The following is a 14,571-nucleotide window of genomic DNA, read 5'->3' as shown; positions in this document are numbered from 1 at the left end:
ATTGAACTCTGGTGTCTTTTGTGAGGTTTTGGGCCCTACCAGTGCTGTCTCCTCTCCCCTGCGATGCATAACAACATCTAACAAAAATGTTAACAATGTACAAACAGGCCAAAACGCAAACAAAACAATCAGACAGTGGTTTAAAATGTGGTTTGCAAAACCAGCAACGATGTACTCAGCTATTCAAATATGCTTTCTAAAAGTAACTTTGTTAAGATGGCAGAAAAAGTGAATTTTTAATTTGCTTTTCTTTTTTTTCTATATATGTACACACGCACACGCACACACACATGCATTTTTTTTGCTTAGTGCTAATTTTAAACAAGCAAATTCAACCACTGTCACATCTCCACTGAAATTTAAGCAGCGAAAGAAACTGACCACACACGTCTTTCTAGTGTGTACCTGGGGTCGTCTATATATTATTGGACCGGGTACAGTATTTAGAACATTAAGAAGAGGGTATTTACAGTAGATTGAATTATGTGCTGGTATTGGATGGATGAACCACGGACTTGCTCCAGAATGTCAGGCCTGGTTAATTCTGTTCTTTCTCAATGTGCAATGTTTATTTTGAGTGTAGCTGGTAGTATGGCACTGTACAGCATGGTGTTTGCTTTATGGAAGCATTAACCTTTGGGGTTTTTTTGTGTTTTATTTTTTCCTCGTCCTGCCGTTCAGTGGTGCTCCAAGGTTCACTGCTGGACCTGGCAGGCTTGGGAATAATTAGCTGTCAAGACAATACAGATGGTGATCTGCTGCTATTGTCCATGACCAGCATGGCGAACTGCAAATCGAAGGATGAGGTGGCAACTGGGTGGTCCTTTTAACTCCACTACACTAAAAGTAACAAAAAAGGCATGGTGTTCAAAGCAAAATAGGAATCGCCATCCCTGTGTTTCCTGCGATAACTCGCTTGAGTTGACAATTCTTCTTAACCCCTTCAGCAGTACATAAACACACACACTCCAGCCGAGACAATAACAGTGAAAAGTTATGCTCTGGTTGGTTCTTTATGAATACAAGTGTTTTATTTGGAGAAGCCATTAACTGTTACATAAATGTTTAAAGAATCATACAGGTTATACATACATACAGTCACATTCTCTCAGCATTACAGATTTAACTTGACCAATTTCACCAACTGCTTCTCCTGATCAGGGTTTTGGTGGTGTGGAGTCTATCCTGGAATTACTGGGCACAAGAGAACATGCAAACTCTGCACAGAATGAGCCGGATCCAATCTTCTCTCAAAGAGCCCAGGCACTGCGAGGCAGTATCGTTATCCCCAAAGATTTCAGCAGAACTTAATTTGTATTTTAACTTTTGAGGTATTTAAAACCTGTCACTACTAGGACAAAAATGTGTAAAATATAAAACACTTGCCTTATAAGACTAGTTTATATTTTTTCAGTAGACCAAACAAATTATATTTCTGTGGACTCAGAATCATAGTGTTGTACTACAGTATTCATGTTTAGCTGCAGTATTTCAAGCTTCTTTTTTGCTGAAGCTTTTTAGACGATGGTGCAAACCTTTAGGTTAGGACTTCTGTGAAGAAACAAGCTTTAATTAAGTAAATACTGTATTACAGTAATGTTATGGTCATAGTCTTTAGTAAATTGAAGGCTTTGTTGTTCCATAATTCTTCATGGCTGCCATTTCCACGTTGTCAGTACAGTTTTTAACTCCGGTTTCTGTCAATGTACACTTGCTTGTATAAATGTCAGAAATGTCTTTGTTTCCGGAAGTTTTGGGCAAACCCAAGATTGTCAGTTGAAATAGACCAGACAAATCCCTGCACTTCAAGCCTCAATTTCTTTATGGTTATTGTGGTTTCAGGCATATTTATGGTTAACCATTCTCATTTCACAACAAATCATTGTGAAAATCAAGATGGTTATTTGCATATGAAATGAGGTGGAACACAGTTCTGCTGTTCTGGAGATTTACCATATGAAAACCGCATAAATGCTGGACAGTTTCCTTTTGCTTGATGTGAATGAACAAAGCTTTTTCATTGTCTCAGAGAATTGCTTGTTTCGTTGAGATTATGCGTTCCACAAGGAAAAGTATGAGCAAAAATTGTCAAAAATCTTTAAACAAGGTGGTTGCTATTTTGCATTGGTTTATACAGGCTTATGCAGGGCAATTAATTATACTTATTTCACACAATTAATCATATCACTGTAATAGAAATAACAATAACTGTCCTCTCTTGGATAACTTCACCTCAACTGAACTTTTATGGTTTGAGTCCTACCTATCTTGTATATCCTACCAAATAGTCTGGTGGGCCTCCCAATCATCCCCTCAGCCTCTCTCAACTTGTGTCCCACAGGGTTTGGTACCAGGCCCTGTATACGTCTCAATCTAGACCTCTTCCCTCAGCCCTGACATCACCCCCCCGTCATAGGGTCGAGGGTGGGATACCGAGGTGTTGGTGTAGACCCAATTGTGGGCTCATTTATTGTGGTACAGACAAGGAGCAATCCAGGATCATAGTCAGGGACAGGCGTGGGTTGTTCGAAGCGCAGACGTTGTTCTTGGGACGAGACAGGAATCTAAGTTGATCAGGTGAGGCAGGGGATCTGAAACCAGGAAGGCAGCAAACAGGGAACAAAGGACAAAGGGTGAAGAGGGTGAGGAGGTAAGTGAGAGTTCTTTTGCTATCGCAGGAGAAGCAGTTTCACTCAGAGAGGTTCCGTAACCAGGTGAGCTGAGACAGCATCTTTTGTACCCTGCAGCTCTGACTCAGGGCAGGTGCAGTCGTTTGGGTCGAGGGTGGGCCGCGGCACTCCCACAGATTCTCCTAGCACTGCTATACCAGTGATACCCAGCTCATCCTCTCCTTTCCTCCAGAGATGCAGACATTTCCTCACACATTGCTGCCTGCCTGTTGGACATCTCTACCTGGATGTACGATCACTATATTCAGTGCAACCTCTCCAAAACATCTTTCATCTCCCAACTAGTCTGACCTGCTGTCAGGAACTATATATCAAACTGGACAACTTGTTCATTTCTCCTATCTCATCAGCTAAGAGCCTGGGAGTAATGATTGACTCAAGTCTGTCCTTTTTTCAAACTATAGAAGCCACAAACAGGTCCTGCAAATACATCCCACATAACATCTGCAGGATCCATCCTTATCTCACAACAAACTGTATGGAACTCTTGGTCCAGGCCATGGTGATATCATGCCTGGACTACTTCAACTCTCTTCTTTCTGGCCTTCTGGCCTCTGCCATTAAACCTCTCCAGATGATACAGAATGCTGCTGCACAAGTCAGAACATTGCTGTGCAAATTGTGTTTGACCTGCCAAAACATTCCCATGCACCCCCTTTCTCATCTCTCTGCATCAGCTCCCTATAGCAGCACAGATCAAATTCAAGACTCTGGTTGGCCTACAAAACCATCAATGGATCTGCTGCCCGGTATCTACAACACCTGATAACTTGCTACACCCCAGCCAGACTCCTATGCTCCTCCACCTCTGCCCGTCTGTTCCCCTGCACTAGAAGTCTAAAAGCACAATATATATATATATATATATTTTGGTTCTGGCATCAATGCAGTGGAACAAACCTTCCCTGTCACTTAAAACTACTGTGTCTCCCTCTGTGTTTAAGAAGCATCTCAAAACTCACCTTTTTCAGACTCAATTCTCCCTAGTCTCATAAGTGCTTGATAAACGTGTACATGTTTGTTATGTTTAGTAATTTTTGGTAACAGTTTGTTTAATAATGGAACAGCCTATATGTAACTACTCATGTAATGAATAGTGGTTCATAGAGTGGTATATGACAAATTGACTGTACTCAAAAAATACATTTCTGTATGCAAATCTCTCCTTGTGTTGATGAAATATGCTGTTTGTTTTGTTCTCCAAGATATACAATGCTTTGGAGAAAATTGTCTGTTAAATGAATGAATTTAAATGTGAATAACAGCCTTTTTAAATCTATTATTAGTGTATTTATAACTGGTCTAAAAGTTGTTATATCATTGATGATGTCTCCAGGTGCATCGAAAAGAAATGTGATGTAAATGATGGTGCTGGGTTATCCACTGACAATCAGGAACAGATTGGTTGACAACCAAATATTTTCAAAAATCTGGTTTTGTACAAGTATCAGTGAAAACAGAATGTGCGGTGGCAAGGTGTCCAAAAATCCATGAGGACTGAAGGTCCATCAGGCTAAGATGAATTGCTTACGGTTAGAGTATGTGTGACAGCTCAAAGTTAATGCCCATGGTGAGATGCAGGAGGGACTAGACCAGGAGGCAACCCATATTGCCTAGAACCTCAGTGTGGCACAAGCCTGAACCCCAGGCAGATTACTAGAAAGGTGTTGGGTAAACTGGTCTCAGCCTCAAGGTAACAAGAGGGAAATACCGATGTTTATTATGTGAAGATGTAGGTAAGATGTGGAGGCAATCTCGAAGGGGGATGCTGACAGCTATTCTTATTAGTTTAGGAGCAGAGAGGTTTGACATGGAAAACAAGGCACTGAAGTCAGGGTACACCGAAAAAAATGGAGCACTGAGGACCCTGGGTGAAAGGTAGGAACTGAAGGCATTACAATGTGAGTTTAGGATAGCAACCAAGGAGGAAAGAGTAGGACTGGCAGAGTTAAGCTGCATTTTAAGGCAAAGGCTTATGTCTTTAGGGAGGACAGGGAAAGGCGGAGAAGGATGAAAGAGGCCAGAATGCAGGCAGCTTTTCTAGCAGATCCCTTCGGGTTTATTAGATTGCAACTGGGGCAGAAGCACAATGGGCAGCTGCTCTGCTCGAAGGAGGAAGTTGACAGGTGCTGGTGCAGTTTAGGGCCTTAGTAGAACCATATGGTTCTACCATGTATTGTCTATAATGTATTGCCTCTATGGTCCACAGAATCCATATATTGACACATCATTTCAGAAATCTGGAATGATGATACGATGCAGAAGAAATGCCAGGATAGTAACGATGCTCTACAACAGATTGGGGATGTCTTAGTTATGTGCAGCACTGGGTTTGAGTACTATGCCTCTGCCACTTCTCTGTGCTGTTACATACACCTCACACGTCCCAGAGAGCCACAATTAAAGAGTAGCTGCATGGGAAAATCCACCCCAAAGTAGGCAAATTGTTTCAGGAGTGCTGTTTCTTCTTGCACACCAGTTACATAACTTCCAAGAAGCCCTTAGTCGTGTGGATAAGGGGGTGCCTTTGTTCTGTTATAGCTGGGGCAAGGCAAGGAGGGGCTGTCCAGGAGGAGGCTGCATGAAGGTTGAATGTTTTGTATTTTCAGAGGTGAAAGCTGTCATTATAGGGAGTGCAAGTTAGTCAGCTATTTAGACTACTGGCGCCTTTTCTGAATCACGTGCCGAGACAATTTAGGTATGTAACTGAATCCCCCTGGAAACTCCGCACTGGGCTCAGTGTGAATTATGGGGATCTCTGCTGCTGTTGGGGAGGACTCGTAAAAATCTCACAAAGGAGAGTGGGGTTTGTTTTGGGTAGCATGTGTCGGCTTTGAACCTATACTCTATGGGTGGGTTTAGAATCTTTTCCCATTCGAATCATCTTCACCTTCCATTACAATAGCATTGTTTCTCATGACTTGCACTCAGTTGGGGGTGAAGAAGTGGAGGGTGGGTTGGATATTCACAGTTCATCTTATAATCATACTGACACATGCAGGATGTGATGCCTTACCTTTCATTTACAGGTTTACTCTGTATGCGCTGGACAGCCGTGGAGGGCGCTCAGAATCCAGCTTTGTTTCTGTCAGGACCTCATGTGCTGTGGTGGACGACAGCACTGCAGAAGGTGCAGTACAGCCCTCCGTACTCAACATCTCATCAATTCATCATTTCACCACACATTCCCATCGTCTTCTCACTATTCTACCACTCCATCATCATTCCACCCTTTCACCACTCCACCATCTCATAGCCAAACATCATCGTTCCATCATTCCACCATTTAATCATCCTGTAGTCAAGATATGTCTTTGTTTTACCATCTACTTTACCCAACTCTCACTCATTCCCATCTCACCACTCCACCTCCCTGCACCCAAATGTAATCATTCTACCATAAAATCATTATCCCACCATCACAAAATGGCAGCATCCTCACAACCTTACAGTCCTCTAAACACACACCACACCACAGTGTCATCATTCGACCATCTCACCATCTCCTTATTCCATCCCCAAATCTTCCATCACATCTCTGTACACCTCCAACCTCCCCAAGCTCAGGCTCCATCTTGACATTTCCCAGCCTCAGAAAAAACTGGCATAGTCATTTTAGGAATGGTCTTTATACATTGAGGTACCTGTTCTTACAAAGTTGCTAACCTGTGACCTCTGTCCAACAGAGATTGCAGACAAAGTTTACAACCTGTACAATGGTTATACAAGCGGCAAGGAGCAGCAGACGGCATACAACACTCTGATGGAGATTTCACCTCCAATGCTGTACCGTGTGCAGCACCACTACAACTCCCACTATGAGAAGTTTGGGGACTTTGTGTGGAGGAGTGAAGATGAGCTTGGGCCCAGGTCAGTCTTTACATTGACCCCTCCTAAATTTATTTTGATTGTCCCCGAATCCATCAAAGATTCTGCTGAAGTTCCCACAATTCCACACACATATGATATTATCATATTCTTGTGAATCTGGACAAATATATTTTTTACTACACACTCTACACTAAAGGAATGATGTATCTGCTGCCTGTATGTCTGCAGTATACGTAATAGTCCAGAAGAATCTTTTCAATGCCCTCATTATTTATTTATTACTGTCAATTCACATGAAACAGACATACTAACTCATTATTCAAAACATAACTTGGAAAAAGTAACTTCAGCCAGACTTAACATGAACAATGGAATGGTCCCCTCAATGCAGTCCTTCAATGTTGCATGTTCTCGCAGTGGTTAAAAATAATTATGCTGTTATGCTATCGAAAGTAAGTAAAAGTCAAACTCGTTGGGGCAAGCATCGCATAATATAACAGCACAGGATGAGGTGTGAGTTGTAAATGGAATATATTCAAGAAGCTGTCTGATTGGCTAATAGTACATGATGGAGAGGCCTCAGAGCCAATGATAATGCACATAAAAGACCTTTCATCTACATCATGGAATCTTTTTTGGTCAAAAGTACATGATAAAACAAAAAATAAAGTTTCTGACATTTGATTTGAGTATAATCTAAGAAGATTTTGAAAACAATTATTTATTAATGTTTTATTATGATAATATCCACACACACTGTCTGAAGTCGCGTCTCCCAAGCGGGGTCGCGGCGAGCTGGAGCCTAACCCGGCAACACAGGGTGCAGGGCTGGAGGGGGAGGGGACACACCCAGGACGGGACGCCAGTCCGTCGCAAGGCACCCCAAGCAGGACTTGAACCCCAGACCAGAGGGCAGGCACAGGCTAAACCCGCTGCACCACTGCACCCCCCCCCATGATAATAATGTACAATATATTTACTTCAGTTAATCATTGAAGGTTTGTCACTCTTTCTGGCACAAATCTGGTATACACATAGCTCTCCTGTTTAATGCCTACCATGAATTATTTGCAAATGTATAACATTTTGTTGTTTGACTCTTGACTGCTTAAATTATATCCTGTTCAACTGATATTTGTGAATATTTTCATTTCACTGGAGAGCTAAATTCAGTTGATTATTGCAATGACTGATTTATTTTGATCTGTTTTCTCATCTTTATTCAGCTGAATATAGAAAAATTTAGAAATCAGGAGGATATATCTGATACCAGGAAGGGAATCTTCTGTTGTACTTTGAACATGGTGCTTAACCTGGGTGGCATTGCTAAATGTCTAGTTGTAAAATAACATTTTAAAGGGTACAAAACATATTTTACATATGACATATTTTAAGTAGATTTAGAGAAATCTTCCCTAGGGTGATAATAAACAAAACAGGCTAGTGGGAAAGTGAAACAAAGTTATGCTGTTGAGTCAGGCTACTCACATGGTGCTGATTTTGAAACAAGAGCTGGCTTAAAATGTAAAGTATCTCAAGGAAAGGAGCTGGAAGGAAACTGCCGGCGGGACACAAACACTTTGCCCAATGGGCGCTGGAGAGACTCATAAAATACAGAATAAACAAATATTGTTTATTCAAGTCTGTTATTTCAGTACAATGTTGGCAATTAGCATAGAAACCCATTGTTTTGCTACTGACACAAGCACCATATCAATGCAATTTTCCTGCATGGCTTGTTCTGTTATGTGTTTACATGGCATTATAAAATAGCCTTCCTTTAAACTTTAGGACTGAGGTAGACAAGAGGACTGAACCTTTAATTAAGGATACAAATAGTCTTTGGAAATGCGTTTTTCATACTTAATATGGGGAAACAAAGCCAGAATACATAATGTTTGACTAAAAGCTGGCCTACTTTATGGTTTGTTGAGACTAGGCAATGTTTTTTACTTCTGAAACGGGCGTCTATCCAAATGACATTTTTGTGTTTCCACATGTCAAATTTCCAAATCTTCTTTTTCCCATTTCTAGTGGTAGTTTTTTTTAGGGTTAGAGTTAAGATTATCACATTTGGGTGACAGTGAGAAATGTAATACATGGACATTTACAGAAAACAATGACTAATTTTCATCTGGGGGATTTATACAAGAGTAGTGTCTTAGGTGGCAATTGTGAAATTTGTGATTCATGATTAATCTTCATTCGTTTTTCCTCACTTTTTGCATTCTTGTTAGTGTGCATTTAACGGCCAGCAAAGGCCACTGATAAAGCTGTTAATATTTAGAATTTTTTATAAACCATTATCGCCATCCTACTCCCACCGTAGGCTGTTAACAGTATAACATTACACTCACCCTCCCACATGAAGCATTACTGTATTGTGCCAGTTTCTAAAATAAATCTTCTTAGCCATAATGTTCAGTTGCAGTTAAGATTGAACTGTAAGGTTGACCTCCTAGAAAAATTTGTTTGACTTCACACCAAGTAAAAATCCTCCGAGAGATGTATTTACAGTATAGACAACATATATTTTTTTCTTCGCTTTTTCACCCAAATTCAATGTAATAATTTTAATTTCATCCGAATGACATTAATAAATCTTCAATAAATGAATACACATTCCACAAAGATATACTGAGACAACTAAAGTCTGCTGTATCTTAAGATGTCTCCTTGGTATTCCAGTATTTCCAGCTGATACAGTTATTTCTTTCTATAATTAATTTTTCTATTTATATTCATGTACAAACACAATTTTACTGATAGATATCAACTCATTTTTGGCATGCAGGGAATACTTTATCAAGTACATAAACTTAACCACTCCCCAAAGTTGTTTCTATGGTTTCCAAGCACTTTAAGATGGAAAAAGAATTGTGTTAAAGAGGGATCAGCCCTTGCCTGATCATCGTTGCTTCCTGAATCCCCTGGTTGAGGGTGGTAAGTTCTTCTTAATTTGCTTCTGGCAACCTAAACCCCCAGCAGATAATGTAGTGAGCCATGTACATAGAGCTAGGGTCTAGGTGGAGGCAATGCGTTCCACCTGGTTATGATCAAACATCTCCATGGAGACCAGGAAGTGCCTGGTCACGTTACAGTGACTACCAGAATATGTCACATTTTTCCTTGTACAAGCTATTAGTATGGAGATATAATGGAAAGTTTATGGATGTTTTTAAAAAGTAATAATAATAATTGAAAATCAAATTGTCAAACTACTAATTGTTTGTGGTGAAGGCATCATGTCTGCTGTGGAAAGTTTTGTCTAGGATTAAAAAAGAAATTTGATGCTATGCCTTTGCCAAATGAAACATTACATTTGACTGTGAAATGACGCTTTACTCCATTTGCCCCATATCTGCACCCGCGTTTCCTGAGAATGAGACCACCAAGACGCGGGGCTTATGCGTTGCGTAGTGCCTGAGAAAATTTACAGGAGATGAAAAATAATATTTTTGCTAAAAAATAGCTGAATGACTCACAAACTCAGACCCATTTTTTTTAGCAGTGGTTGAGGACAATGGCAAAGTTCAGAATAAAGTTTCGCTTCTGTTTTTGCTTTGCCTGGAACCACTCATCCAGAGCCATAAATTAATAGAATAAATCCAGAACAAGTCCTTATTATAGAAGGCTCCATTTTTATTATTTGAGAGGGTGGCTGCCATGACCTGGGAAAAGTCATTTCGGAAGAAGTTTGAACGAGTGTCAGAAGCTTATTTATGACCCAAGAACTGGCAGCGCTGTTCGTTGATGCACAACTGCATAAGTGGTGCTCGTCAAACGTCCACAATGGCAGGGTGTTGCACAGCATCACTGCGTCCTGCCCCCTGAGCCCCTTCCATCAACAGTTCCTCTGCACCACACACTGCACCGCAAACTTCACCCAGGAGAATCCGTATTCATTTCCAAGAAGTATTATTTCTCCATTTAAATATTAGCCTTTCAAACATTTAATTTCCCTACCAATTTTTTTGTGAAATTTTGAAGTTTCGTTTCATTAATAACAGAAAGTGACTGGTATTAAGTGAGTCATTTATCGTTGTGACTAAATGACTATGTTGGAGTTGAAATATGGTATCTCGTAGTGGTATATTTTAAAACATTTATCGTCAGCACTACAAAACATTTTTAGCATCTCAAGGTCAAACAGGTCAAAATATAGGTAATAGGTATAAATGAAATTCATATACATAGAACAGGAGCAGCAGACCTGGGTAAACTGCCACTTTGCACTCAAAGGAAACAGGTTTGAATCCCACCTTCTGCTGTAGTAGTTTTGATCAAGGTATTTAACCTGAATTGATACAGTAAAAGTTACCCTACTGTGTAACATGTTTTGTTATATCGTTGTAGGTTACTTTGCAAAAAAAGCAGCAGCTAAGTAAATGCAGGTGTAAAATGCATTTCAGTAAATAACGGAAATGCTAATAATAGCACTAAGTGCTAAACAAAGGCTGGGTGTGTGTAAGAGTTAGAAGGATGGCCACGTTTTCTGCTATAAGTGTCACAATTACTGTGGAAAATGGTTACAGTGAGTCTATAGTGATAACTGAGCCAGGTCCACATTGTACCCCTTCCAAAGGAAAGACTGAAGTCCTTCTGAGCAGAACACAGGCTTAATAGTCCATAAAATTTCTTGTTGGGTTCTCCAGGCTGACATTCTGAGAACGCTCTTGAGACACCTTTCCCCTGAAAACCACTTTCATGAACTGTAACAGATTATATCAGTTTCCTAGGACACTTGCCCTTTGACAGCAGAAAATCCGCGAAGCACCCACTTCAGAAAAACCACACGTAGTGCATGCAGACGGTAGTGCATCCAGAAAGTTAGTCACACCTTCCACCATTCTGCCACCATTCCTATCGTGAAACCAGAGTGAAGAAGTGGTTTTGAACTTCCGCTTTTGTCTTTCCATCTATGATCACAAATTATTCTCTGTGACATTCAGCCTACAGTGTGTGTGCTGTAGAAACTGGAATTTCTAAGAGATTCCTTGCTTTTTTATATACCAGACAAGTCGAAAGCGTGCTTTTAGTCTGTAGTAATGCAAGACAGATGGCAACAGTTAGCAGGCACTGCTTCCTTCAGTCAGCTCCTCCAAGCCATTCCTGATTTTGTTATGAAGAATACAGTTATTATTGCCAGAGGTACCTAGTGATCTACTATATGCTAAGCAAGGGCAATTGTGGAGGAGAGGTCAACTAAATTGATCTGCAGTGAATGTACTGAGAGTATGCTGTCTGATGACACTACTTCAAATTGGCATACGTATGTATGTGTGTGTGTGTGTGTGTGTGTGTGTGTGTGTGTGTGTGTGAGAAGGTGGGGGGGCAATGTAATCATTCTTAGGCAGCCACAGACACTTTTCATCCTTTTTCCAAGAGTGCGAGTTGGCTGCCAAAAAAACTGAACAATGACTTTACTGTCTCATTCTTTCACTTCCCACCTGAACATTTTCATAATCTGTTCACCCCTATTCATGTGCACCTGTGTTTCTGTGCTTGGGAAGCCTCGCAGATCTAACGATACATTTTTCCTACATATTTGCTTGCCTGTTTTTAAATTTCCATTTGTGTTACCAACACTCCCAGTCTGCACAGCACCCAAGACCTTTAGATCTGAAGGTCACAGATTCAAATCCAACTTATTATTGTAGTAAATTGCTCTAGTAAAAATTGCCCAGCTGTATGAATGGGTAAATCACTGTAAGTAGATTAAGATTGTAAATTGCATTGGAGAAAAGAGGCAACTAAATTAATAAATGTAATATCAAGACAATTAATTCGACCTGTAACAGAGACCTACCTGCATTCTTTCAGTCCAGACTCCAGAGCCTTGCCTACTATACTGCCAAGTGTTTGTTAAAGAAGTGAGCAGCAATGAAAAACCAATGTTCTTCATTCTTATAGTCTTCAGACTGTACTGGTGTATATATTCAAGAATGCATTTTCAGCATTCCATGTCTCCAAACACAGGCTGTTGCTATTACAGAACAGTTGCCACTGAAATTAGGGTTTAAGGATAATTTCCTTAAATAGTGCACTAGTCTAATGAATTAAAGAGGTTAATGATTAAACAGGCCTACTTGTTGTGGTTGCCTTTCCAGGAAAGCGCACCTGATCATGCGAAGGGTGGAGCGGCTCAGCCGTTACTGCAGAGCTCTTTTGCGCAGCGCCCACATCCAAGGTCGAACGGACACAGTGCCCTATGTGGCCTGCCGCAGCGAGGAGGCCCGGCCCATGGAGGCACTGTGGCGCAGCTCCCTGCATGAGACTCGCCTATCCTGCGTGGAGAAGCTGGCCTCCGTGCGTCGCAACACGTACAGCAATGCCAAGCTGCGGTGAAAGACGCATCCATCTGTCCATCTCGCTGACCACCCCTCCCTGGCCTCCTTCCTCTGACATTTCAACTCAGCTTAGTGCTCTTTTCTACCAAAACAAAAGGTACGGCAGACCCACAGAGCTTAACATGTGCTGACTCATGTCAGCTGACCTTCTTGAAGGACTTGCAGGCAGCAAGACAAACTGGTTTAAGGAAACACTGATCCACCTTTTGGTGTTAAGTAGAGAACTGCAAAGACATGAGGTACAAACAAGCATGTATACCTTCCTCTAGCCCACAATGCAGTGGTCGTCGAAGGACCTCACCAGAGCCCAAGTGAAAGGTTCACGGTGCTTCAGCTTCTCTGGTGTTGAAGAACATACATTGGACCAGCAAGCAGGAACGACCAACCATAATGGACTCTTTTTGTCACAGGGCAGAGCAGGAGGCGATGTCGCCGGGGCAACAATGTTTCTTTTTAATTGTAATACTTGAATCTGCCACCACAGACAATTTAATAACCAAGATATAGTCTTTATACTGCCAACCACAGAAGAGCCATTTGTGTCGAGTGATGATGTTGTCTGAAGTAAAGTGTAGTTTTCAAGTATAATTGGCTGGTTCTAAATGTTCAGTAAAAAGCTTTTTTTTATGGTTTTCCTGCATTCCCCCCTGCCCGCTTCCTCCAGGTTGGTCAAACAACGAGCTAAATTGGCCACAGTAAAACAATATGGATCTCAGCAATGGTACTGGACAGAAGGATGTTTACACAAAATTGCTGTATCTGGAAGAGAAAAGGGTTCGATCCATGTAATTAAAATGGAAACTAATGGTTGTGGTGGATCATCACTGTCTCTGATGATTCATAGACATTGAGTCCCCTGAACTTCTGATGGATAACATAGCAAGCAAACTGAGTAAAGAACAGAACAAAAGGAGTTCAATTTAATTTTCAACAATCCTTTGTCCATTCATTTGTGATTGTAAGCTATTACATTGTAAATATTAAATTTTAAATACGTAATATCAAACTTTAATGGTCTTGTTTTGTACTTTTTCACTACCATTGTATTTGTTATTATTTATTATTTACTATAATTGTTACTATTTCAAATGTGCATATGTACATAGGGCTTACACAGAACTTTTTGTAACCAGTTTCTGCATTTATTCATTTATCATATAGAGACTGAAAATATATTTATTATCCTGTTGTTAATACATGCTTAACTTTACACAGAATTGAAATATTTCATGCAATATGCATGAGTCTGACTTTCAAGACATAGCTCTTTGGCTGCTTTTTCTGTATTCATTTCATTTGCCTTCAGCTTTAACTAAAGATTTTTTTATTCTATACCTTTAAGGTTATAATATAGTTCAAGTGATTTATCCCAAGTAAAAACTATGAATTTTTATAAGAATCCACCTGAAATATTATGTGATACTAATTAAATAATGTGTAAATAATTAAATAAGCCAGAATACAGGAATGTTTTTTTTGTGACAGTCTGTAAATCATTATGGTGAACATCTAACAAAACAACTTGTACTTCTATTGCATTTTACCAGTGTTTTTTTCCTTCTAAACAGTACATAACAGCAAAGTAACATGTCACCTTTGGATTATGATTTTCATTAAGTTAAGAAAATTTGCATATGTGAATAATATGTTTGCTGTGAGTGTAGTGGTTAGCACTGCTGATTTTGGATGGAAAGGTTGCC

At 40.3% G+C, this 14,571-nt stretch overlaps 1 protein-coding gene across 2 annotated transcripts in view; it reads left to right on the top strand.

The window, feature by feature from the left end:
* astn2 (astrotactin 2) overlaps window positions 1–13,581 on the top strand; it is a 327,163-nt gene extending 313,582 nt beyond the window's left edge. The window contains exons 21-24 of one of the 2 annotated variants that reach the window (XR_003797747.1): window positions 5,720–5,820; window positions 6,377–6,560; window positions 12,632–12,968; window positions 13,141–13,581. Coding sequence is in view for 1 of the 2 variants with exons in the window: in XM_029252720.1 (XP_029108553.1) it covers window positions 5,720–5,820; window positions 6,377–6,560; window positions 12,632–12,869 (523 nt within the window). In the remaining variant the exon portion in view is untranslated. Of the gene's footprint in view, window positions 1–5,719; window positions 5,821–6,376; window positions 6,561–12,631 lie in introns of both variants that reach the window. The other variant, XM_029252720.1, reaches the window with a different exon arrangement.
* The last annotated feature ends 990 nt before the right edge of the window (window positions 13,582–14,571 follow it).

Source organism: Scleropages formosus, chromosome 6, assembly GCF_900964775.1.
Source record: "Scleropages formosus chromosome 6, fSclFor1.1, whole genome shotgun sequence".
Taxonomy (NCBI): Eukaryota; Metazoa; Chordata; class Actinopteri; order Osteoglossiformes; family Osteoglossidae; genus Scleropages; species Scleropages formosus.
This window is presented reverse-complemented; position numbering and strand designations above follow the sequence as displayed.